At 34.8% G+C, this 25660-nt stretch overlaps 3 protein-coding genes across 5 annotated transcripts; 2 read left to right on the top strand and 1 right to left on the bottom strand.

Moving 5' to 3' along the window:
• Nucleotides 1-576: 576 nt before the first annotated feature.
• LOC105228245 (uncharacterized) lies at nt 577-1613 on the bottom strand. The gene is made up of 2 exons (XM_011207981.3): nt 1398-1613; nt 577-1339 (listed from the first exon to the last, which is right to left on the bottom strand). Exons 1-2 carry the CDS (start codon nt 1455-1457, stop codon nt 1016-1018), a joined length of 384 nt encoding a protein of 127 aa, XP_011206283.1. The 5' UTR covers nt 1458-1613; the 3' UTR covers nt 577-1015.
• A 636-nt stretch (nt 1614-2249) lies between these two features.
• Nucleotides 2250-3194, top strand: LOC105228246 (malignant T-cell-amplified sequence 1 homolog). Its single transcript, XM_011207982.4, has 4 exons — nt 2250-2402; nt 2458-2610; nt 2666-2968; nt 3024-3194. Exons 1-4 carry the CDS (start codon nt 2392-2394, stop codon nt 3103-3105), a joined length of 549 nt encoding a protein of 182 aa, XP_011206284.1. The 5' UTR covers nt 2250-2391; the 3' UTR covers nt 3106-3194.
• Nucleotides 3195-5127: 1933 nt separating this feature from the next.
• On the top strand, nt 5128-19436 carry LOC105228247 (brefeldin A-inhibited guanine nucleotide-exchange protein 3). Of its 3 annotated transcripts, none has more exons than XM_029551106.2 (11): nt 5128-5430; nt 6052-6350; nt 6425-6558; nt 8122-8762; nt 9435-9755; nt 9826-9982; nt 10052-11143; nt 11215-11582; nt 12288-12723; nt 12786-12959; nt 15120-19436. In XM_029551106.2, the coding sequence occupies exons 2-11, from the start codon at nt 6266-6268 to the stop codon at nt 17736-17738; spliced, it is 6027 nt and encodes a 2008-aa protein (XP_029406966.2). In that variant the 5' UTR covers nt 5128-5430; nt 6052-6265; the 3' UTR covers nt 17739-19436. The 3 variants fall into 3 exon arrangements, with proteins under 3 accessions (XP_029406966.2, XP_011206286.2, XP_049317051.1); XM_011207984.4 differs by having other exon boundaries at nt 5979-6350; XM_049461094.1 differs by having other exon boundaries at nt 5128-5442; nt 5979-6350.
• Nucleotides 19437-25660: the final 6224 nt, after the last annotated feature.

The raw sequence follows: 25660 nt of genomic DNA, 5'->3' as shown, positions 1-25660 counted from the left end.
ATACAAGCCCAAAATAATATATTTACACGAATGTTCATAGTTATGTATATGCATACAAAACAAATTATTTTATATGATATTATCTAAAACAAAGATACTCACATGGGGCGTTGCTTCATGTTTTTTTTTTAAGTTTTGTGTTTATAATGTATTCCTAGTCACAAAAGGAGAAATTGTAATTTATTAAATGTTGTATATTTTACAAATTTTTTTGTATTTAGGAAGGACAAATATATATATAAACTTATATGTATACATACATATATCATATACCTCGTATACTTAAATAAATATCCACGAAACGATTTACCACAATGAAAAATAACTCAACTCTCTTCAATAGAGGTGACAAAAATTTCCGACCTGTAGCCACACAACATCAAGAAAAATTAGACCAACATAGTTCTGAGAATGGAAACAATACTGCAACTTTCTATATATTTATACCGAACTAATGAATACGAGCCAATGTCAGCCAGGACAGGATTAATGAATGACAATAATCAATTTAGTTTGTTTCCATTGAGTCCCAGCGAACAAGAGGCGACAGGCCAATTCAATTTTCTTGCTGTGAAAAAAAAAACACCTGAAATTAATAAAACTTACAAATTGTACGCAACTTTTCATATACATTTTATGAAATCTTGTACGTTTACAGCGATAATCTGAACGAAATACTACCAAAATTGTTGCCTTGTTATATCATTGTACATATTGTGTTGTTGTTGTGGCAGAAAACATTTCTGAACTAATTTCGAGACATGGTGCCGATTCTTTAACCGTGTCTGTTATAAGAACAATCCGTAATAGGGATTTTCACTATATACTCATACAAATTCGTATTTATCCATATGTTTAGACAATTTTTGAACATAATAATTTTTCATATATACATATGTATTCTTATGTATATACGACCTTAATGTTTAATTTCTATCTTTCTTGATGCTACATTTTGAAAATTAGTAGCATAAAATGAAAAAATTGTTTTTGTCATTTAGTAATTAAAAAATTTTCAAGACCACGCTATTTTAATGCGCTTGGTTGCTATACTTAAATATTCATCAGTGAAAGGGTTAAGATGTTTGTAGCCACATAGCCTGGGCTTTTCGGAAGTCGAAACGATAGATGTCGGAGATAGTTGAGTATTTTCCGATTCATCAGTTTCCATTGAAGTGATACTATTATTTTTCAAATGCTGCCTGTTTGAAGTATTATATTCCAATTTACCCCTAACACGATGTCTTTCCCTGCGGGCTAGAGGTAGCGCAAACATTTTGTATAAACGCATTAGTTCATCGTGGGACATTTGCTGAATATTTGGTACGTTGAGTTGGCGCTACGGAAGAATAAAAAAATATAATGAATTTATAATGCTAAACATTTTCAGACCGCACCTCTACTAAAATGGTCAACAACTCCTCCCGTGTTAATAAATCAACAAACAAGTAGTCCATTTTCTCCGCGAATCTTTTTCATATTTTTTACAAAATTGCAAAATGAAGATGGTGAAATATTGAAGACATACTAATATTTAATTGCACTTTTATATTCAATACAATAATAAAAGCGTCATTCTCTTATATTATTGTTGATAACGAACAAAATACTTAGAGACGGTCGATCGGAAGTTTCGATTTATCCGATAAGATGTTTCGATACATTGTAAAAATCTACTTTTTTACAAATGTATTTTTTTCGGACAAAAAAATATCAATTTCAAAGCTAAAATAATTGCTGCGTGATGCATAGAAATAGATGTAGGTATATTGTTAGAATTTAATTTTTGGATAATACTTTGCTATCTTTGAATTTGCGCAATAAAACTTAAAATTCGAGGCATTGGCATTTCATCTTCACTGGCATTATGAGATCGAAAGTAGGTGTGTACATGTTGCCCCTTCAAACTTCGTGTGGACCTAAAAAGAGATCTGAGACAACCACCAAATAAATAGAAATAAATTGCTAAATATTAGTAATATGCAGCCGTCACTGGCAAATTTGCTAGCAATACAGATTATGTTAGGGATGGTTTCCATTTGTTTGTAGACGCCTTGGATCATTATACCATAAGATGACATTTTCTATCAGAACTTTGTATAGTTAAGGTTCAATTTTAGTTCTTGCCCATGTTCACTGAAATTTAAATGAATTGAGTTTGAAAGGTTAATACTAAATATAAAAAATTATCAGGACGTAGATCCACTGGAGCAACATATATCAATCGATTTATAGACGATTAATAATGACATTTTGGCAGCACTTTTCACTTGACTTTCTTCTTAGTTTGTTGTTGGTAGCACATCTGGCATGTCTTTTAAGTGAAACGTAAACGTCCTAAAATCAAAGTTGTTCTGATATATCTGATATACCACCATAATTTAAAATAAAATGTTTAAAAAGTGAGTCTTATTCTCCTAAATATTTTCGAATGTTTTTTAATGACTGATATTATAGGTTTGAAGAAAAGGAAAGTGTTTCGTCGCTGCAGCAACTGAAGTCTTCAGTGCAGAAAGGAATCCGGGCAAAGTTGTTAGAGACATATCCTTTACTGGAAACGCATATTGATTTGATATTGCCAAAAAAGGATTCATATCGCATCGCGAAATGGTTATATAAATTTTTTGTCAGAAATTAATAAGGTTTAAAATAAATCTAATTATAGTCACGATCACATTGAACTTTTAGTTACGGGGAGCGGTGAAATAGCTTTCTTCCGGCACCGCGAGAGTCAATGGATGCCTACTTTGAGATTACTTCATAAATTCCCATATTTTGTAACCATGCAGCAAGTAGACAAAGGCGCCATACGTTTCGTTCTAAGTGGAGCAAATGTAATGTGTCCCGGTCTTACATCACCTGGAGCACTAATGACGCCTGTTGATAAAGGAACTGTAGTTGCCATAATGGCTGAGGGCAAGGAACATGCATTAGCTATTGGTGTTACCACATTATCTACTGAAGAAATGTAAGACGCATATTAATATTGAGTACTTTTAAAATTTAATATTATATTGTTTTAGTTCGAAAGTCAACAAAGGCGTGGGAGTAGAAAACTGCCATTACCTTAATGACGGCCTGTGGAAGATGAAAGTTGTTAAGTAAAAATTCCAGACTGAAATGACTAACTATGGCTAGCAATATTAAAATGTTGATTTCTTAATTAAATAAATTGTTTTATTTTATTGGATGTATTCACATGAATTTGTTATCGCAACACACATTCCTTTAATATAAAGTTTATTAAATGAGATTACTTAACAGCAAATTAAGACAAAAAAACGTTAGATCGCAACTTCGTTCTGGATACTGTAGCAGGTTAAACTCCTACTTATCCAGAATCGACCCCGACATACCCAATGTATGTCCTGCATGCAACGAGTCTCCGCATGACACTGGCCACCTCTTTGCATGCCCCACAAACCCTACCCATCTAACACCCTCTTCCCTTTGGTCCGACCCCGTCGAAACAGCACGTTTCTTGGGCCTACCGTTAGATGACCTCGACGACAACACAAACAACCCTTACCATCCTAACGGGGATTGGCTAACCGTTAAAACAACAACAACAACAAAAAAAACGTTTCCACGGCATTCGGGGTTTAAGTAACCGGATTCTTATCCGACCAAGGACAATCAACACGGCACCATGCCTCGAAATTAGTTCTGGAATACTTTCTGTCGCTACAACAACAAACATTAATTTGGTACCGAAAATGACAGAAGAGAAAAAGAGAAGAAAATTTGGGTTTTGAAATTTAGAGGGGCCCCTCTAACTAAATTTTATCAGTATAAATCTTTTTGATATATGATTCTAATCCTATATCATAGGATCTACTCAACCGATTCCAATCAAATAAGGAACATAATATTACTTGGATACTCCTGTCATATATTGTGAAAATGTTCGGTTCATTGGTAAAATAATGTATACGTTTCTCGAAGTCAGCCTCTTAATCGGATTATTTGCTTTTGAAGTTCGAAATTTAGGTTATTTCAAACCCACTATTTATGTTGTGTAAATTCTAAAAAAGTAAAATTTTTCCAAAGTGTATATAACATTATACGGTTAAGTTTATACATATGAACATGAGAGATTTTACAGCAAATCAAAGTTGGATACTCGAAAAAATAAATTATATATTGCTATTTTTAGCTGCCAACATAAGTATATGTCGGCAATTTGTAGAAAATGGTTTCTGCTTATCAGATTTGCCTAAAAGTTCCCTTTCTAGGCATTATAGAGCTTTCAGCTTTATATGTACTTTCGCTTTCGAAAAGACTTGAATTAGGATATTCATTGTATATAGAACGAAGTCAACCAAATTAACGGATTTTAGAAAGTAGGGGTTGGTAAATTTATGTACCAATAATTTTTGGACAAACATATCATGTGAGGTAAGCTTAAAGGTTTTTTATTAAGGTTTAAGTTTGCGAAATATTTCAACATTTTGGACTTTATTTGCTTTGAAACTGATAACTCTAAAATAAATGAGATATCTCTCTATAAACACGTTAGATTAATTGGTCAAGGTCTAGCTTGCCAAACCATATGAATTAAAAAAATAATAAATTGTTTACTTTAATATCTATTTGGAGAGGTCTGAGACATAAAATATCTGATGAAAAATAAATCAAAACAAATCAAAAAAATGAAACAGAAGGCATACAAATAGTAAATGAAACCACCTGTTATGATTGTGAAGAGCCTTTTAAACGATATGGTTGTATTTGTCTATGTATACATATATGTACATATGTATGTACCTTTACCTTTAGGATACGCTGGCGCCGACTGTGCTTTTTTCCAGTAAATTTGAAAGAACATTTTGGATTATTTAAAAACATGTAAAAAGTAAACGTAATTATTTTAATACTTTATACACCAGTCCGCCTTTATATATGTACATATAAATAGTATATCATAGATATTTACATACATATGAACCTTTGAACTTATAAATAATTGGCAATGGGGATTTTATGTGCAAATGACATTTTTGGTGTAGCTGCAACAGACATTATCGATTTTTACCGGCCAAATACGGGAAAGTAAATGAACTAGAAAGTAAATATCAAAAATGGAGCTGGTGCACGGACTTGCGCATAGGCCAATATTTTGTTTTTAAATAGCTCTTAAGTAAAATATTGAGTGACTAACATCATTGGCTTGTAGTGACCGTCAGTTTTGCTTGAGATTGCCATTAGAGACAACGTTTAAAGTTGATTAGTTAGTTTAATACACAGTAAAGGTCAGGGTATTAAAAAATGAGGGTAAATTCTTGAAAACTTCCGACGACTGTTGGAATATCGTTTATTTTCATGCACAAATAAACATCGAATATTTGACAAAATAAAACAAAAATTTAAGTAAAAGTAAAATAAAGTGAATACTTTACAATCTTTATAAAATGAAAGGATAATAAACAAGTGAGTGACGTGGTTGGTATTGAATATAAATATGAACATACGTACATTCCATATACATATATGTACATATGTATATGTTATATGAAAATATATATTAAAACAGAAAAATAAGTGGTAAATTAATTTCAAAACAATCAATATTTTTATGTGTAATATGTACATACATACATACATACGTACACATATGCATAAGAGCATATATGTACATATGTGTATATAAATTAACGAATTGCATTTTGCATTATTGTTTATTAAATCGCATTTACACGCTTTTAAGTAAATGCATATTTGAATGTACAATACAGTACATACATACATATGTAACATACATACATATGTAAATTTCGCTAATAACAGGACGCAATGCCAGATAAATTGGTGAACATAAAGCGATAATAGCAAAAAAAAAATCTGCTATGATTGTGCTGTAAGTTATCCGTGAAAGTCCATCCAAATCTTCGGTTATAATAATGACGATACATATGTATATGAATTTTTTCATACATAATTATTTATGGGTATATGTATTTATATATCCATATGTACAGGATATATAAGAGCAAGCTTATGTTGAATGGCAAACAACAAAGCAAAACTAATAGTCCTAATACGATACTACAGACAATACGAATAGTACTCACATCGTCCTCAAAAGCAACGTTTCTCTCAGCAAAGTCGTAAACACTAACGTAGAACGAATAAGCATATGGGAATATACATACATAGTTACTACAGCCATAAGGAGAGCAACGGGCAGTAACAAGTGAACAATTTAAGCAACAGGAAGTTTATTTCGTTTCAAGAGCATTATTAAAGCAGAAGAAGCGATTTACAAATGGAGGATTTATTTTTGCTTATAATAAAGGAGTCCACAGGGACAAAGCATAATGCGTTGCGGCAAACTGCGCAAATTGCATACGGTGGGTACCAAGGCGCCTGCATAAAAAAATTCCATTTGCTCTATTGCAAATAAAATTTAAATTTTTTCTATTAGATAAATTATATCGCCAGCACGGAATCCATCGGGATCCAGCTCATGAACTCCGGTCTGTATGCTTCACTGCACTACAAATGGCCCTCGATACAAAGCGTCCAAAGTTTGTTACAATGGGACTCAATGGATTGCATGTAAGTAATCATACCTAAACATGCATTTTAACATAAATACATTCATATAAACATAAAAAACATACATATGTATGTACATATGTATATATGTATATAAAATAAATAATTTTACAACCAACGAACTTAAAACTGAAAATTTACACATTAGTCAAAGAGCACCGCCAAAATGTCTGCCGAAAAAATAAAATCTGTAACTCATTTAGATCTCTACTAAGTACGTACTAATATTACCGTTACTTTTAAGAGAGCGATATTTTCATGAATTGGTTATTAGTAGATCAATACTGCTTCTGTCGCATCTTTAAATGCGTGGAAAATAACCGTTATCATTTTCCCTCTGATACCGTTAATTTGTTTTTGTTAAATTTCGTCATAAATTCGTTGGACAATGATTTTGCGCACCCATAGTTTTCGGTCAATAGTTGTGTCTCGTCTAACAAAGAATTAATCTCAGTTGTGAACTTGTGTTCAATAGTTTTAGTAATATTACAAATTTTAATAAAATAGCTATAGTAAATACTGTTCGATTGAAAAAAGAAAAATTATTTACAACCCGCGAGGATAAAAACAATTCTTAGAAAGTGTAAAGCTGATCCTTTCAAATCCTCACGCCCGATTATGGACGAAGTCAATGCAGAATTGGACTTAAACGTGTCAAGTAGACTAGTACGAAGACGTTTAAATGAAAATAATTTGTATGGGGGTCGTTTTCATGGCGTGGAGTTGGACCCCTAGTAAAGATAGAAGATATGGTTAAATTTGCATACCTTAATATACTGAGGAATACATGGAGCCATATTCCTATGATATTATGCCTGTAAACTGGATCTTTACGCACGACAACGATCCCAAGCATACAGCAAATGTGGTTAAAAACTGGCTTGCGCAAGAAAAAATTGCACTTCTCGATTGGCCAGCGCAAAACTTGTGGAATGACGTCAAAGAACAAGTTGGGCAAATTTAAATATTGCGCCAGCTTTGGGCAGGAATACAGGAAGCGTGGAACTCTATTCCTTTGGACAAATGCCAAAGGTTAATAGAGAGCTTGCCACGCAGATGTGAAGCGGTGATAACGAATAACGGTTATTCCAGTAAGTATTAACCAAGTTAGATATAATATCAGAAAAATTTCACGCCACGTGTTAATAATATTTATTTTTTCTTACTGATCTTTTAAAGTGCGCTAAATACTTGTCCAAGCCAATTTTGACTTAATAATGTAAACTGAACAAAACGTTGTATTTTTATTATAGAAAATAATAGATAGTTTTTTTACATTATAACGATTATATTTTCTTTAAATATAAAATTATTAAGTGTCATATTTCACATTAAGAAGGTGCGCTAAATCTCTGTCCATAGCTGTATGTATGTATGTACGTACATATGTATGTATGAATAGACGTGTACTATATATTTATGTCTTTGATAATGAGTTTTGATAAACTTAACTAAAACTACGAGGGTGTGTGTTCTTTGTTGTAAAAATCAGATATAAAAAATTACTGCTGAAGTTGATTGAAATGTTTTTGTTTATGAAGCTCTTTAATGTCTTACTTTTAGCGCATTATTAAAGACGAACGCTTTTACATTGGCTTAGAACCAGAAGATGACTCGGTGTGGTTGCCCGCTCAGTTGCTACGCGCCACAAGTGGTATTTTGCCTACGACCAGTAATGAAGATACCGTGATCAATGTTTTACGACTATTTTTGGCTATGGCTTGCTCTCCAGCGTGCACATTAAATGGTCGTCTTTTAATTGAAACACTTTCACGTTGCGGCGAATGTTGGGAGTTAGGCTCTCGTGCCACAAAAGCCGCCTCTCTGGCAGCAGCATCACAATGCTTGCGAACTTTTTGCGCCTTTCTCATGGAAGAGGCCGAAGAGGTGAAGAAGACTGCTCCACCTGGTCTGATGACTCAGACGCAGGCATCTGCTGTGTATAATGAAGTGATACCTGTAATGCAGTGGTTATGCAGTCGCTTGGTAGAGCCAACTGCGAATGGCTCACCGAACAAAAAGGCAGACAACAACTGCTCGTTATATTTAACAGAATGCATTCTTACATTGACATCAGCATTGCCGCGAAACGTTCACGCGAATCCACACTTTACATCATTCTTATGGCAGAAATTTTGTCCAACATTGGCGGCAGCGTTGGGTTCGCCAGGTCGCATTAATTTGGATAAAAAGTTTACGTATAAGTAAGTTAAATATTTACACACCTATATATACTTGTATATACATATATACGAGATGATACATAGTTAAATTTGAAAATACCACGTAGTCAAATCAACTGTTTATAAACTACTTTCCAACTAGCAAGAACTGTAAGCCCATCTAGTTAGTCTCTTTCACATTTTGATATCACTAGTTTAAAGTCATTTTGCGACTATGATGTTAGAATCAGTTTCTTCTTGTTGATTTTGGGTTGCTAAAACGGCAACACGTAGAATTTTTTGAGTTGCAGTCAAGGGATCAAACCACCACCATGTACTTATATAAAAAAAATTTGAAATCAAATTCGTAATCAGGACACTTCAAATTCTCCATAGACCTCTTAGCACCTCAGTCGCAGATTTTCCTTTTAGATTTGTTGTGTATTCTACGAAATAACTATTTTGAGATTTCGTTCAAAATAAGTAAAAATCGAAAGGACTAAAGTGAAAACCACTGGTCTAAATAAAGTAACTTGCTAAAAAAGTTTTATTATTCATATAAGTAAATTTGATGTTTTCCTTTAACAAATTTCTTGACTATTTTAACTTTTGGTATTTCAATTTATGAACTATATATCATGTGTGTATATATATCCATACATATATATTTCCTTTAATCACTTTGATAATTTAAATTATATGTAAACTCATCAGGGATGCATTGAATATGATCGAGAATGAAGCCCGTGGCTTTTTTACTGGTCCTGGTTTAGACGGTCCACAGGCTCGGTGCGTGTACTTGACGGCGATACAGTTATTGCGTATTGCCGGAGCATATGGGTCGCTTCGACCTATGCTGGAGGCCCTCTTTCATCGTATGCTTCTATTGCCAGCGCCTCAAAATCGCACTGAGCCACTGAAGTGTGTTCGCGAAATATTGAAAACTCCGGAGCGACTGATAGATCTAGCGGTTATACTGTATGTCGATAAAAGTACAGGTCAAGGATGCAGTGATGAAATGGCCTTATTTCGCCTGTGAGTACCCTTTATCTATTTATGCAAAATATTTTAGTAGTACCTCGTTCACAATTTCTGATTTTCGTAGTATGGTCGATGCTATGGAAGAATGCGCCTTTGGTGTAAGTACAAATTCGGGAATGGAGACCGGACTTCATGCAAGCGTGGAATGTATGGTCGCACTGCTAGATAGTTTGCAAATACTTTGCAGCGGTGAAGTAACTGAATCAATGATTAGTGATCAGGTGAGATATGATAACGCGTTTAACCATCTGATATGATACGCATATACATAACTTTGTGCAAATCGGTAGATCGTGAGTGCAGTCAATAGTCGTCATGAAACATTGAAGGATGCCGATTACACTGGTCCTTTGACTTATCAATCAATGGCGCGTCTACCAGCTCCTTATCGTGATGCCATTGTAGAATTTCGGCAAAATGTGTTTGAAACATCCTCTGGCTCTGATAGTGATGGCGATCATCCAGAACAAGATGCTGCTTCAAATGGTTCTGGCGATACAGAAGGACCAGAAGAGGAGGAACAATCGACTTCAAGTGATGAAACTTTACGTGTGGAAAACCGATGGCCCTACACTCATCTGGAAGCCCCGGTAATACCTGTGCGGGCCGATATTGACAATGATCGGCAACACGCCAAAGAATTTGCAAAAGCTTTGCGTACAGATTTAGTGCCGAAATTATTACGTCTACGTTCTTGCATTGAGGTGGACGAAGCCATGCAGGAATTCGCTTCAGTTGTCTGCCAAGAGAATACTATGAACTTTTCTGATTTTGATTGTCACCTTACAGCCATAAATGCTGATGGCATTTACCTAGCTATTTATTCGTCATTACTACTCAGCTTGCAATTAACAAAGGCTGGATACTATGATGATCCACAGAAGGAGATACTAATCCCCATGTCCGAACAACAATTCGTCACATCAGTCCAGAATACTGGAGTTCTGGTGTACCTCTCATCTCCTTGGCTTTGCGAATTGTATCAAACCGTATTAGTTTCAAATGCATTGGAAGCGATGAGCAGCGAGGAATTAGAAGGCACCTATTCACGAAGCGCCCTTGTGGATATGTTGGGGGATGCTGGAGGATTGGGCCCAACTCAGATGCTCTCCGAATGGCAGCGATTGCAAATAGCGAATGTGAAACATACAGAAGAGCTGGATAGCAAGCGTCGAGAGGCCGCAAAGAAGCTTTGCAGACGCTTATTGACATGTTGTTGGGATTCAATGGTTATAGTGCTAAGCTCGGGTTTAGGCGATTTATCTTGCACTAATTCGAATAAATTAGTGGCCTTGTCAAAACGCACACTTCGAGTCAAAGCAAAAACAAATAAAACAAATGGTGAAGCTTTATACGCTATGTGCTTGGATGGTTTACATTCGGTAAGATATCCAACAGTTTTGGAAATAATTTCATCCATAAAATAACTAATTTAATTTTCTTTGAATTTCAGGCCGCAACTTTAAGCAACAGTTTGAATTTGCAACATTTGGCTGGAAAAATTTTAAGTCTTCTGGCGTCAAATGTTTGCCAGACAAATGGGCCAAGAATTTCTGCTAGCCAAGCAATGTCTATGGATGTGGTTTTAAATGGAGGCTTGAATTTAGGCTCCTATAGCCCTGATTGTTGGCAATCCGTATTCGCTGTGTGTCGTCATGTCAGCCAGTTGGAACACGAAATTTTCAGTTTGCAAAATTCATCGATTGGCACTTCACCAGGCACAGGGCGACGTGACTTGGAAACCGGTGAAAAGCTTAATAATACAGCTCAAAATGACAAACTTAATTTATCTTCACTACCCATAGATGATGATGAAACGTGGTAATTAGTGTACTCATATCTGTATTTATGTTAAGTGCCGGCCATATGAGCTCAAAAGGCTAAGTTTTATTATGCTCAATGTCTCTTAGGCAAAGTTGTTTAGAATGATCTGTAGAAAAATTTCCCGCCATTTTTCCATTTTTTGGCTCCTTATAAATTGACTCGCTCTTCTAATATACATTCCTTTGAGATGCATATTTTATGACTTTACTTTCTATACTACTGAAACTAGGCGTATCATTTACATCAAAACAGTACTTAACATATTCAACGGTTGGTATATACTGGGCAGATCTGCCGCAATACTTATCCGTTGCCTTATAGTAATGTTTTTATCCCCATCAGGAAACATTATCTAACCAAAACGCCTGATTCATTTTAATACGTTCTAAACCAAAATACCACGGTTAGCGTTAGGTATCGATTGAATTGAAGATATAAACTCTTGTTGTCAAAGTTGCTAGATACTTTTCAACCATTTTCAGCTAAAATCTACTTGCTAAAATCTAAAAATTACTAATTTAGTCAGAAATGTGTATGAATTGATGAATTTTTTAACTCATTGCCGAAGTAATATAAAATACTTAATATTTTTTACATAAGTAAAATTATATAAAAATATTTTGATTATACATAGATTTGTTAGAATATTCAGCCTAAGAACATGGTCGGACAAATTTAAAACCCAATTTGTTTTTCTTATAGCGTGGATGTTTACAGCTTTCTTCAGGCCCCTCTACAAAGTCCCAATACAAATATTACATCTATATTAAAAGTATATTCAGGCACAAATGAAACGGTGCTATTGAGTCAGAGCGACACCTCAAAAGTTCTTTGCGCTCTGTCACACCAGGCTGAAAATTTATTCTCAGACGCTGCTGAGCGCTTAAGCCTTCCTTCACTATGTCAGTTTTTAAAACACCTATGTAAAGCATCAAGGGAACAGCTCTATAAGAATACTACTACTCGCAAAGGCAGCAGAATTTGGTGGCCGAGCAAAGGTTGGAAGAAAATGGAAACCCTACCAATTTCGTTATTATTACATCGAATCGGAGATGTTACACTGAGGGTCTTTAAAAGCTCTAGGCCGCTTTTACATATATTAAAAGTATGGGCCATCACTGGGCCTCATCTAATGGATGTGGGTATCTCAATAAATACATGTAATTTCATCTGTAACAATTTTTGTCTATTATATTTAAGGCTTCTTGTCATCGAGATCGTGTGATATCAAAAAGAGCCATTGAATACATCCATGATATCATTACAGCACTTCTTGTGGAACAATCTGAGTTACCTCATTTTCACTTCAATGAAGCACTGCTGAAACCGTTCGAAAATCTTTTAAGCATGGACACATGCGATGTTGATGTGCAGGTATGTTCATCTATTCAACTTCAGACAGGAAATAGTTAGTAACTAAGGAATATTACTGTTAAAAATATAATTTACACTGTAGAAATATAATTGATTATAAGAACTCGACGAAAGAGGTTAAATTTAATAATACAGAATGGTGCACGACTCGTTCTACAACAAGTAACGAAGGGCTAAGTTTGGGTCGAACCAAACATTTTATACTCTTGGACCGACAAATTCGGCATAAGATTTGTTCGAAAAACGAAAATCATTATGCGTTGTATATGGGAGTTTAGCTAGTATGTGCCCCTTTTATCCATTAACTATTATCACACAAAATCACCAATCATAGGGAGTATAACCAGCCGGATGTTCGAAAACCTTAGTAATAGTTATTGTATCTACTTTCGGCACAAAGAATACTGTTAAGAGTAAAACACGCTCTGTTATTTTCGTTGGGGTCGAATATTGGCCGATATAACCAGCAAAAAGTCACCTGGAAGTTCGAAAATCTTTATATTAGGTTTATGGGGGCTCGGAAAAGTATTGACCCGATTCAACTCATTTTTGATACACAGAAATACTATTGTCTGGGAAGGATTCTGTCTGAATTTTAATTGTATATCCCATAAATTGACCGATATTTTCGGTCGAAAGCCAACTATAGATACATGGGTCCACATATTCGGTACCTAGGGTCTTAAACAGTTTTGGATAGGTTTGAACAATTTTTGGTCACAAGGTGGCATACTTTAAAGGAATTATTAATGCAAAATTGTATTCCTTTATGTTAATTACTCCTTGATTTGTGAACTGAAAAGTGAAATAATCAAAATTGTGTTATGTGGGAAGTAGGCGTGGTTGTAGTCAGATTTCGCCCATTTTCACACTGTGACATAGGAATATGAGAAAAAAGCCACGTACGAAATTTAATCGAAATCTTACATATACTATCTCTAGTGTAAAACTGTCTCTGTCATATTTAGTTATTGATATATCGCACTCTTAGTAGTTTTTAACAGTACCGTAATATGTAGAGAAGACGGCGTTATCTTTCCATTTCATCCATCTTTCCAGTGTCGCTCTATCGAGCTGAGCAAATTTGGTTATTCTAGATTAAATAGTTTAGTAGATACATATGTACAATAAATCAATTAGACGGCGTGGACATGTCCAGAAGATGCCTGCGATTGCCTGTGCCAAATTAGAGTTCAATATCTTCATTTTGAGCTTAGTTGTGACACTTTATCGATTCTCATTTAATACCGTTTATGGACGCACGAACTAATTTTTGCTCAAGTTATCGCTTGCACAGACGGACCTCGGCACGGACAGACTGACATATAGTCACTCGGGTTTCAACTCATCATCCTGATTATTAATATATGCATATATATATATAACTAACTCTTTATCTTACTCGACTATTTTAAGGTAATACAAACAACAGTTAGGTGAACAAAAATATTAAACTCTGTAGCCACATGTTGCAATAGTATCAAAATTTGACAATTGTAGAGAGTACACCAGCGAAATTTTTAATTTTAAAAATTTTATTTTCTGAATACACCTCGTACATATATTTCAGATAACACAGTAGAACAGCTAATCTGGGGGGTGAGAAATTCCAAGTCAGGGTGATGGTACTAGGTCAGTATAGTAAAACCCTCAAAGAGTTTGGCATTCGTATGTGTCAGTTTTTTTTATGACCTTTTAAATTTTTTCCTTATCTTGATGTTTTTTCGCTTAGTTGTAACATTTTGGCAAAAACGTAGTTTAACATAACTCGCGAACCACTTGATTTTGATGAAACAAATTTAGAAAAATTAAAATTTAAAATTTAGAAAAAAAAATTAAAAAAAAAAAACAAAAACGTTTTTGCCAAAATGTTACAACTAGCAAAAAAACATCAAGATAAGGAAAAAATTTAAAAGGTCATAAAAAAACTGACACATACGAACGCCTAACCCTTTGAGGGTTTTACTATACTGACCTAGTACCATCACCCTGACTTGAAATTTCTCACCCCCCAGACAATGATCCCAAAAACGTTCCACAGTGCAACAGTCACACTAATTTATTGAAATGAGAAATAAGTGATATATACTCAATCCAAAGAAGCTAAATTTAATATATTAGTATCATTTATTATTATTAATCTACTTTCATTATTTTCAGGATCAAATTGTCGCATGTTTGTATGAAATTGTCGAAGCGCACAGAACAGAAATCCGGTCGGGGTGGCGTCCACTATTCGGAACGTTGCGCAATGCTCGTAGCCGCATGCTAAATATGAGCAACATCATCGATATATTCAGGGTCTTTCTTGACTCCGATAACACTTTAGTATTCGCCAATGCTGGATTGGATTGTATTCTATGCTTATTATCTTATATTATTATATTATTATCAAATAATAATACTTGCGGTGAGGATGAAAATAGCTTTCGGCCTACTGAGTTCCTACATGAAACTCTTCGTTTCCTCGAGCGTTGTTCATCCATTTTAGGTTTTATGTTCAACATGCCGAAGTGTCCCAACTTCCATTCAACATATAAAATTAAAGGCATTTCTTATACCCACATCATCGACGCAAATATCCCTAATTCAATGGAGAATTTTACATATTTCGGCAATGATTACTTACAAACGAAAAATGAACAACACATGATATCGTATCGGTCGTTACACATCGACAAAGATGCTATTACAAAAATCGACGAAATGGATAAGCCATCAGGTGTATTGAAAGTTTGGTTTCTTCTACTAGATGGTCTTACCAATTCACTAATTGTCTGCCCTTATTCACATCAAGCACCAATACTTCAAACAATATTTAAACTATTTAAAAACTTACTATGCTGCCCTGGTATCGATTTCGGATTTTACTGCATTAATCATCTATTAATACCAATGATTCAGGACTGGCTACGTTACATAAATAAAACCGGTGCTCCTTGGTCAATGATTGAAAAAAACTTTAAACACTGTTGTTGCATGACAACCGACTTAGTCGTGGAATTCATCGAGAAGTCTGTTACTGAGAGTAGTCGTAGGCAGGGTATAACGAAGACACGCATTACTCAGATCGTACACACGCCTTCGAATATAAATTCAACTAATAACTCGAGTATTAATAACATCGATAATTCTTTATATTCTAAGTTAAAATTCATCACGGAACGAATTGATGACAATGATAACATTAACCAAAGCAATCAGTATGATAGCTCGTCTTCAAGTGAAGAAAGCGGAGCTAACGTCATTGATTCACCAACTAAAATATCCGGCTCTGCTACGCTGGCCCTTAAACAACTACTGTTGGTGTTAATTGAGTGTTCTGCACAGGCGCAGGAGTCTGTAGCTCGCGTTGGAGTGTCGTGCTTAAAGCATATAATCTTATCCACAGGCATGCTTTTCAATGAGTCACAATGGATGATTGCTAGCTCTGCATTACATCGCGCTTGTACCGTAACAATAGCGCCTTTAAGGCAATTGTCGTTTGCTTTCCATGAGAAGTCAAATAGTTTCTATGGAGATTGTGCTAATGTAAAAGTGGCAGCTCGTCGCGATAGCACCGTGGAGGAATTGACTCGGGTATACTCATTGGCGCAACAAGTTTTCCTCTCTGATAATCAAAGAGAACCGACTGTGAAGGTGTCCAATCACTTAGAAAAACACTTAACCGATGAGCGAAGCTATTCATTTCTTCTATATCCTTTAAACAATGGTTTCAATTCGAATCTAGACAATTTCGTTATTCGTATACCTTTCAAGAACTTAGTGGTTGGATTACTAGCAAATCAAATGCTATTGCAATTAGTTGCGAAGCTTTTACTTTCACGGTTAAAGTGTGTACCTCAAGCAGTTTCTACATGCATATTTGACAATTATGGCACATCAACGACTGGTCATGATTACGACTTGGACTTTCGTTCCAAAGAGATATTATTGCGTTGTGTTAAACAGTATTTGACGAGTTCCTTAGAATTCGATTCACGACCCGGACTTAAATTTCTTATGCAAAAGGTCTCCAATACTGAGTACGCAGCCAACTTATACAAACAGATGACGTCATCTTGGATGATCTACTATATCGCCTTAGTCGATTCTTATTTAAATGACATTGTTGTATATAATCTGGGCCCGGAGGACTTGAAATTCATACTCGAATCTTGTTCCCGCCTAAACACAACCACGGTAAAAAAAAAGGAAAACTTTGTGCGATATTTATTCTGTTTACAGGACGCATGGAACCTTGTATGTGAGCTATATTTAAATAATTCAGCGATTCATGATATTGAAAATGGAAAACTCCGGTCCGGGGACGGAAGTGATAAGCGTGTTTTACAACACAAAGTTATGACCCCGAAACCAATGCGTATATCAGTTAGCACAAATGGAGAAAGTGCAAGTACATCAAGCCACTCAGAAACAATGGCTTCTTCACCCAATAAGTGTACTCAACTCGAAGAAGAAAATGTGACAATGACAACACTGATCAGTGAATTCCAACCGAAAAGCCGTAATAATCCTTTCGACACAAACCGGCCGCAGAAGTGCGAATCAGAGGCAATATCACCGGAAATCGAGCAACAACGTGCTTCGAGTATCCTCAAGGACTCTAATTACAAGAAAGCTGCTTTAGCTCAACTGGTCGTAGCTTCCATGGAGTTACTGCGATCATTGCCCGGCGAAGCTGAGGAGAATCTTAAACTTTTAATGACGCCCACAATACGAGAAGCCTTTAGACTGGTTCAGTTGCAGGGCAATGAATTGAAGGTTAATCAATTTTAGGCTATGCTCGTTGAGTTTTATTTTGATTTGTAAGCAGAAGAGAGATCGCCATCGAAATTCATTTATGTCAGCCATAGAACTGGCTATGGAATTGATATACTCGTATAAATATCGGAGTCATTTAAGGCGACTAAATGGCATAGATGCTGTCCATATACACATATATATTCATACATATATACATCACTTATGAGTATACAATATATGCATACTTGTATATCGCCCTTTCTGTTTGGCAGCTCATAATGTTATCTCGTAAGATAATAACTAATGTGTAATTTGTGATAATTAAATTATTGAAATGTAATAAGCCACTGACGTATAATAATTTACGCGTGATTTTACGTTACTTTTTCAATTTCTTCTGGTTGGCTGATCGGTCGCTAATCATGGACGTTAGTCGAAGCCAAATTATTACAAACTTCATTATCATATCGAAATCTCACATATTTAAAACCCACGATCGAATGCCAAACAGTCATGGGTGACGGTATTTACTATAAACATACCTATATACATTACCTACAATATACTACAAATAAATGCTTTATTTTTATAATGGAATATTTGCTTTTATGCGCTACAAAACTAAGTACATACGTACAAATTATACTACATACTCCATATACATACTCGTACATCCATACATACATAGCACCTTTCATGCGTTTTGCCAATTTACTATGGGTATGAATTAAAGTTTTCTCATTTAAAATCCACCAAGTCTCATTCCTTAATTTATATAAATGTAATTCAGTACCGGACGCTTAAATACGAATCTAAATAGTTATACCAACCTATCTGAAGAAAACCACTTTCATTGTGATGGCGGTAAACGGCAACACATTTCAAAGTAATAACTCAACCACAAATACAGTACACACTTACACCGCAATATTGGATTTGAAATGGTGCAATGTGCTATGTGATAAAGATGCACTCTTTTCCCACAACACAGGAAAACCTGAGGCGGTCAAAAAAGATCTCAACACTCGGATTTTGAAAATTCCAACGTTTTAAATTTTTAACTTTTCCTTGAGACACAGACATTTTGCGATAATGAACTTATTATTTGTCAGTAATCGTAGATTGTAATTATACTATATTGAAATGGACCCAATCGGGATATTGTGATTTTATAATATTCTATATATTCAATCGAGAATCCAATTTTGTCTCGCGGTTCTAGTTAACAGAGAGGCATTAACATAATATGTAGTTACATACATACTTGCAAAGAATAACAAGGCACAAGACGGTTGGACACAAATTATAATTTTTTATTCTTTTTTATACATTTGAACTATTTATTAAATAATTGGAAACACCAGTAAATGAGTAGATGTTTGGGGTCTAACTTCATAACAGAATTTCCCTCCAACTCTGTAACACAGAATATTTAAAAATTAAATCAAATGAATATAAAATAGTTTTGGTGAGATCCATATGTTTAAGTCTATAGTAAAATATGTACGGATGAGCATTTATCATGTGTATGTATATGTATGTATGATAACTATCAACCCGCTTAGTGCTAAGTATAAAAGTTAAAATATAAATTTACGTAAACGTATTTGCAAATTTTTGGGATGTACATATACGAACAAATATATACATATACTATTTAATTATATATTTGAAATCTACTGAATGCATACATATATTACTATTCAATAAATAAAATTGCTTATGTAAAAAGTCAAGCGTGAAAAATTAATCATAGACACCTTTAAATATATTAACGCATACATACATACATATGTACATACTAACATACACAAATTTATAACACAAAAAATAACAACGTTAAGACTTTTTGTTTTTATACCATAATTGCTGTTTGAATGCACTCTCATTTATATCGCTACATTTTTTTATTCGGTACTATAAGAGAAACTATGTTATTAGGGTATATCATTCCAGCCATGGTCCAAGCTAATTTTTATATTTTCGACAAATTTCAGTGTCAAATATCTTTGGCTGTTTGTAAGACCATTTGATAATCTTCAATAAAATCAATTAATTATGCTAAAGAATGTATGATCTGTGCATATACAATACATATGTATGTATGTGATAAATCTTTTATGGTACATTACGCTACTTTTTATTATTTATGTAGTTTGAAAACTTGAAATTATAATAATATGCTAATAACGCACAATTGATTTCTGCGCGTTGTTACGTGGTTATTATCCAGTCCATGATAGATGATAATGTTTGTAATAGTTTTAAGCAAAAATTATACAAGTATTATTCATACCATACATGCACACCAAATACCATTTAATACTTTTTAGTAAAGCTATTAACAATAATTCTAGTTTTTGTGATCTTCTAAAATTATTTCACACTGTATTGCTCTTCACGTGCGTGGCAGTAAGTGGTATTCCAAAATGCTGTTGTTATTACATACATACATATGTATGTGGATAAATGATTCGATCGGATAGCTTATTGATATTTCCGTACCATACCGTAGCCTCATAATTCAACATAAAAGCATCTTATATATAACAAGTAAGGAAGGGCTAAGTTCGGGTGTAACCAAACGTGGAGTGAAAATATTAAAAGATACCTCACATACCATCATCATTCATATCGAGTAAAGTAACCCGGATGTTCGAAAATCCTGATATTAGTTATATGGAATCTAGCTAATGTTTTCACCCAATTTCAACCAATACACTGTTATGACTCACAGACACAGTCAGGAAAGGATTATCCCTGAATTTCAATAATATTTTGGAGTGAAATATATTCGGTACATAGGAGTTTGACAGTCTTAAGCTGGCTTACTTTAAAGGCATTATTCGTCCAAAGTTTTCTTCCGTTATACAATATTAATTGGTTTTTGATTTGTACACTGAAAAGTGAAAGAATCAAAATGAAATTTAAAATTGTGCTATATGGAAAGTAAGCGGGATTGTAGTCTGATTCCCCCATTTTCGCAATATGATATAAAATGTAAGGAGAAGGTCACTTTCTAAAGTTAGTTGAAATCGGTCGGACGGGTATTAATGGCAGTAGACCGATAGCGAACATCTACTAGTCCTCCGATTTCTGCCAAGGAACACGTGTACCGATTTTCATTCCGATAGACATGCGAATTTCAACTTGTCTCGTCATCTTGATCATTGTATAACATATATATAAAATCCTAACTTTATATCGATAAGTTTTAGGTGATACAAACAACTGTTAGATGAATAAAATTGTTATACTCTGTAGCAACATGGTGCAAGAGTATAAACATGAAACACTATACTCCCAGAACGCCCGAATCACAGCACGCAAAGACATGAAAAATTGTACAGTTACTCATTTACTCCTGTAGAAGGTCCTAACGGAGGTCTTTTCTGCAAAATCACCATCGATAATTGTTTGTAAACAAATTTGATAAATAGAGATTGTCAAAAATGAAAAGAAAAAACGTTTAGTAATTATTTTTAAATTTGTATTTTTTTCCTCACAAAATAATCGTTATTTGTACTTTGATTTTTATTTTTCCCTTACAAAATACGAGTTATTTCACAACTTTTATTTATTGCTCACAGAATAATATATAGGGATGCGATAAGTGTTAAGAACTTTTACGCTATAGGAGTTGAATAGTAAGCTTTTTCTTTTGCTTTGACGAATAATACTCACACCATTCATTCATTTGTATTTGAGGTACGCGTCGTTTTGTGAGGCTCTAAAAGTAAATTCTTCGATTTTTGCTATTACTGAATTTATTCATGATCATTTCGCCACATTTTCAACTTCGTGTAACTTCTAGCTATTCAGCAAATTCACATGACCACTCCGAGGACATCGTTATGACTCAATTGAGAAATAATAGCTGAACCGAAGACGTCTCTGATGGCCATCACGACGGATGGCCATGCTGACTGGAAAATTTGTTGGCATAAGTGTATTGCAGCGGGAGGGGGATATGAAATGAACAAAATTCACTTTTTAATTTGATCACAGTAGTATATATCCGACGCTTATTTTCTGTCCACGATAGAAGCAAAAGAACCATCGCAGGAGAGAAGTGGAGACTGCTGTAATGCGCTTTTCCAGTGACAGTTTTTAATTCAATGCGAGCGAAGCCGCGGGATGCACATGCATAAATACGACTTTAATAAATTCACTTCTTTCACAACCTCTCGTGAGCTTCTGTCATAACTGAGTCATTACATATGTATGTAAATAATATCATGAGATTCATGATTTTCAGTCAAATGTGTAAATTTATGGATATTTAGCTTAGTTTTTCGTAGTAAGTTTTTATTATTAATCTTTTTTTTTTTTGATTTTTTCCAAAAACGTGTAGGATTGCATTTTGAAATAAAGAAAATGGTGATTTTAGTAGGCACACATACACAAATGCGTGAGGTATATTTTGTGAGCTAATACGAAAATATCAGTCACATTTTTCATATCAGTTCTCGTTCACGCTTTATCTTGATTGCCTTGATTTCAATACCAAAGTAAGCAGAATATAAGCGAATTACAATGTCATTAATCGGTTTCCGTTGATTTTTCATTATATACTCGCCGCATATATAACAAAACTTGTCAGGATCATTACTGCAACTACTCGACTTACTTTCCATAATAAATTTGTACTATTAATCTCATAAAACTGATAATCCGATTGACAGACTTTGAATAAAACCGGAAAAAATTAAAATAAGACATGTAGGAAAACCAGAGCTGTCAGCTGAGTCTGAGTCTAGTAGCAGCAATACAGTTAATACTACTTACTTTACCGACTCCAGATACGGACAGAGCTACACCAAACAAAAAAATTTATTTTTGTAGGCCAGAGTAATATACCCGCTAGTTAGCTCATTGCCGAATACTCAATAGTCCTTATTTATTCCAAAAATATGCGGGTATTCTAGATGTCCCAGTTCGCGTCAATCCCAAAATAGATTTTGAAATTATGTTAAGATATAATTTTCATTCGTATAGGAGGCTAAACATGCATACATTTTTATTTTAGAAAAATACCAATAGTAAAATAATTGGTAATAACATCGTTAGGAATATTGTAGACATGGATTATGGAAATTAGTAGAGAAATGCGAACAAATTTGTAAATTTGGACAATATATACATACATTAGGGTGGGACAATAAAACCGAAAGTTCTTTTTTCGCTTCGTACTCTGTAAAATTGGTTAGTAGACACCTCTACGAAAGGATATCAATGTATGACCTCTTAATTATAAAGGGAATGTCCTCCGCCTAACGGTTTCTAAATTTTGCATTATTATATAAAATTTTCTACTAGAGTATGAGCTTTGCAATTTAAAATGATGTTTTTTCATTGAGTTATAAAATTCAAAAGAAAAAAACTAATTTACTTTAAAATAGTCAGCCGTTAATATATGTATTTCAAGCAAAACGAAATATGTTTTCAAGGAGTTGGAAGATATGAGTTTTTCTATCTGATAAGAAAAATAAAAATAAAAAACCGTTACTCTAGGACCATCCCGTTACAGTTAAGAGCTCACACTTGGTGATCCTTTCGTAGAGATATCTATCAACCAATTTTTGAGAGTACGAAGTGAAAAAAATAACATTTGCATTTTTCTTACTCACTTAAATATTTCAATTATTTATTATACTTTTACATATCTGTACATTTAACTTCCGTCATATTTTTCTTTAAGGCAATGTACTATCTACACTTATACAATGTAGTTTCCGCTTTAAAGACTAAACATAAAAATGTTATTTATAAGATCTCTATTGTAATCTACCCAATTTAAATGCAACACATACTACGTAAATAGACAAGAAATAAAAATGCTTTCATATTTGGAACCATCCAATTTGATGTAAAAAATGTATTTTTAATTGGAAAGATAACTAATCCGTACTTAACAAGACAAAACCGATAGCAACCATTTAAAATAATATTTACATTCTGAAAGTTGATATCAGCCAAAGCAATTAGAATGGTTTCCCTCACTGTAGGAGTCTCAATAATAATCCCGCCAGCTTAATTATTGGCAAAATGCCACCAGTATGAGTCTGCTCGAATTATTTATTTTTCCCCTTCTTAATAAGCTGCCAGTCGTTTATACCTGGTACGGCCTTATTATCCAGCTTAATACACCGCAGGTGTTTTTCGCCTGGCTCCTCTATAGAGAGCAACCAAATGCGAGCACGAGGTCTCTTTGGAAGTCTCAGCGGGATATTCCGATTGCTTTCTTTTCAGGACACTTTTATATTCCTTCACTATCAGTTTTTGTTGCTTTATATCCCCTACGTTAACTGCGGCACCAGCAGCTCGATCTTTGGCTATCTTTCCGAATACAAAGACTGCCCTCTGATACCCTCAGTTCATTTTGGTTTACTTCCTCTTTTTGTGTTTTTGTATGGCGAGGAAGAAGTCGGCGGTGAAAGCAGAATACAGACTGTGGGGTGCAAAAATATCGTTTGTCAACTATTCAACTGAAGTTTTGAAACTGTTGTAGTACTGTGACGGAACGTATTTTCGCGCTATTAATTAAATAGTAAGCCACACTTCCTGTAACAACAGCTGGGTGGAGAGATAATTTTCTACTATAAAGAGAATATAATCTCTATCCGAAGTGTATTAGGCTGTATTGATGTCGATGCTGAAGTTATCGAAATTTTATCAACTAAAAAATCGAGGAAATTGCTTCTTTAATGAGATACATTCTTTTTCTTCTTTATTGCCGAAGACATCGCTTACGCGGTTATAGCCGAGTTTACACATCGAGCCAGTCGTTTTTCTTTTAGCTGTTTGGCACCAATTGGAGCTTCTATGTATCGCCAGGTTCTTCTCCAACCTGGTATTTCCAACGGAGTGAAGGTCTTCCCCTTCCTCCGCTTCCCCCCGTAGGTACTGTGTCGAAACCTCTCAGAGCTGAAGTTTTTTCATCCATTCGGACGACATGACCTAATCAGCGTAGGCGCTGTATCTCAATTCGCTGTACTATGCCAATGTCGTCGTAAATCTTGTACATCTCTATCGTTTCATCACGTACGGTGTTCACCATTGCCAATGAGCAAAGGACCATAAATCTTCCGAAGGACCTTTCTCTCGAAAATTCGCAATGCCGACTCATCCATGCTCTGCACCATTACTTGTGGAATTTGGTCTTTGTTCGTCGCGAAAGAATTTTAGTTCTCAATTACCTACTCGGGCCGAAGTAGAACATGTTGGCTTGAGTTATTCTGCATCAGATTTCGAAGCTAACGTTGTGTTGGTGTTAATGCGTGTTCCAAGATAGACGAAATTTTCTACGACTTCGGAGTTATAACCATCAACAGTGCGACGCCTGTTTGTTTGATGGCAGGGGATATTTCGTCGTGTCCTTATTCACTACCAGACCCATTTTCTTCGCTTCCTTATCATGTCTGGAGAAAGCATAACTAACGGCGCGGTTGTTGAGGACAATGATATCAATATCATCGGCATACCTTCTCTATTCGGATCTTCCGCTCAAATTATTTTTCCCAGGAGTAGATTGAAAAGGTCGCACGATAGGGAGTCGCCTTATCTTACATTTCCCCATCTTGACGGAGGTCAACGTATTGCTCAACGTCAGTCTACACAGTCATATTAGTTTTGTGGGGATACCAAATTCAGACATAGCGGCATAAAGGCAGTCCTCGATCCACGATTGCTACGTTTCGAGTTAGGCAATATGTTTTCTCTCCTCTTTATATCAGCTGTTTTTTTGTCTTTTCCGAAAACTAATAGTTTCCTTTGCAGCTGTACTTAAGGAGCTTGAAATTTCTTCCCACATTTCCATTATAAGGAGTTGCTGATGAGTGCTCTCAGAGAGCTGGAGTGCAAATCGAGTAGAAATTCGTTCGGTTGTCTGTTGTGATTGCAACTTCTCAGTGTCGAACATTTCTTGTGTTTCTTGACGTGCGTGTTCAAAATGT

The sequence above is a fragment of the Bactrocera dorsalis genome, unplaced genomic scaffold, assembly GCF_023373825.1.
Source record: "Bactrocera dorsalis isolate Fly_Bdor unplaced genomic scaffold, ASM2337382v1 BdCtg007, whole genome shotgun sequence".
Taxonomy (NCBI): domain Eukaryota; kingdom Metazoa; phylum Arthropoda; class Insecta; order Diptera; family Tephritidae; genus Bactrocera; species Bactrocera dorsalis.
This window is presented reverse-complemented; position numbering and strand designations above follow the sequence as displayed.

Bases quoted from the DNA above. Each gene is read 5' to 3' on its own strand.
- LOC105228245 (XM_011207981.3), bottom strand. From the start codon at position 1,457: ATGGACTACTTGTTTGTTGATTTATTAACACGGGAGGAGTTGTTGACC. The intron at 1,340-1,397 runs GTGCGGTCTGAA...ATTCTTCCGTAG, and splicing joins TGTTGACCATTTTAGTAGAG to CGCCAACTCAACGTACCAAA.
- LOC105228246 (XM_011207982.4), top strand. The intron at 2,611-2,665 runs GTTATATAAATT...ATCTAATTATAG, and splicing joins TCATATCGCATCGCGAAATG to TCACGATCACATTGAACTTT. The intron at 2,969-3,023 runs GTAAGACGCATA...ATATTGTTTTAG, and splicing joins ACATTATCTACTGAAGAAAT to TTCGAAAGTCAACAAAGGCG.
- LOC105228247 (XM_029551106.2), top strand. From the start codon at position 6,266: ATGGAGGATTTATTTTTGCTTATAATAAAGGAGTCCACAGGGACAAAG. The intron at 6,351-6,424 runs GTGGGTACCAAG...TTTTTCTATTAG, and splicing joins AACTGCGCAAATTGCATACG to ATAAATTATATCGCCAGCAC. The intron at 12,960-15,119 runs GTATGTTCATCT...CATTATTTTCAG, and splicing joins CATGCGATGTTGATGTGCAG to GATCAAATTGTCGCATGTTT.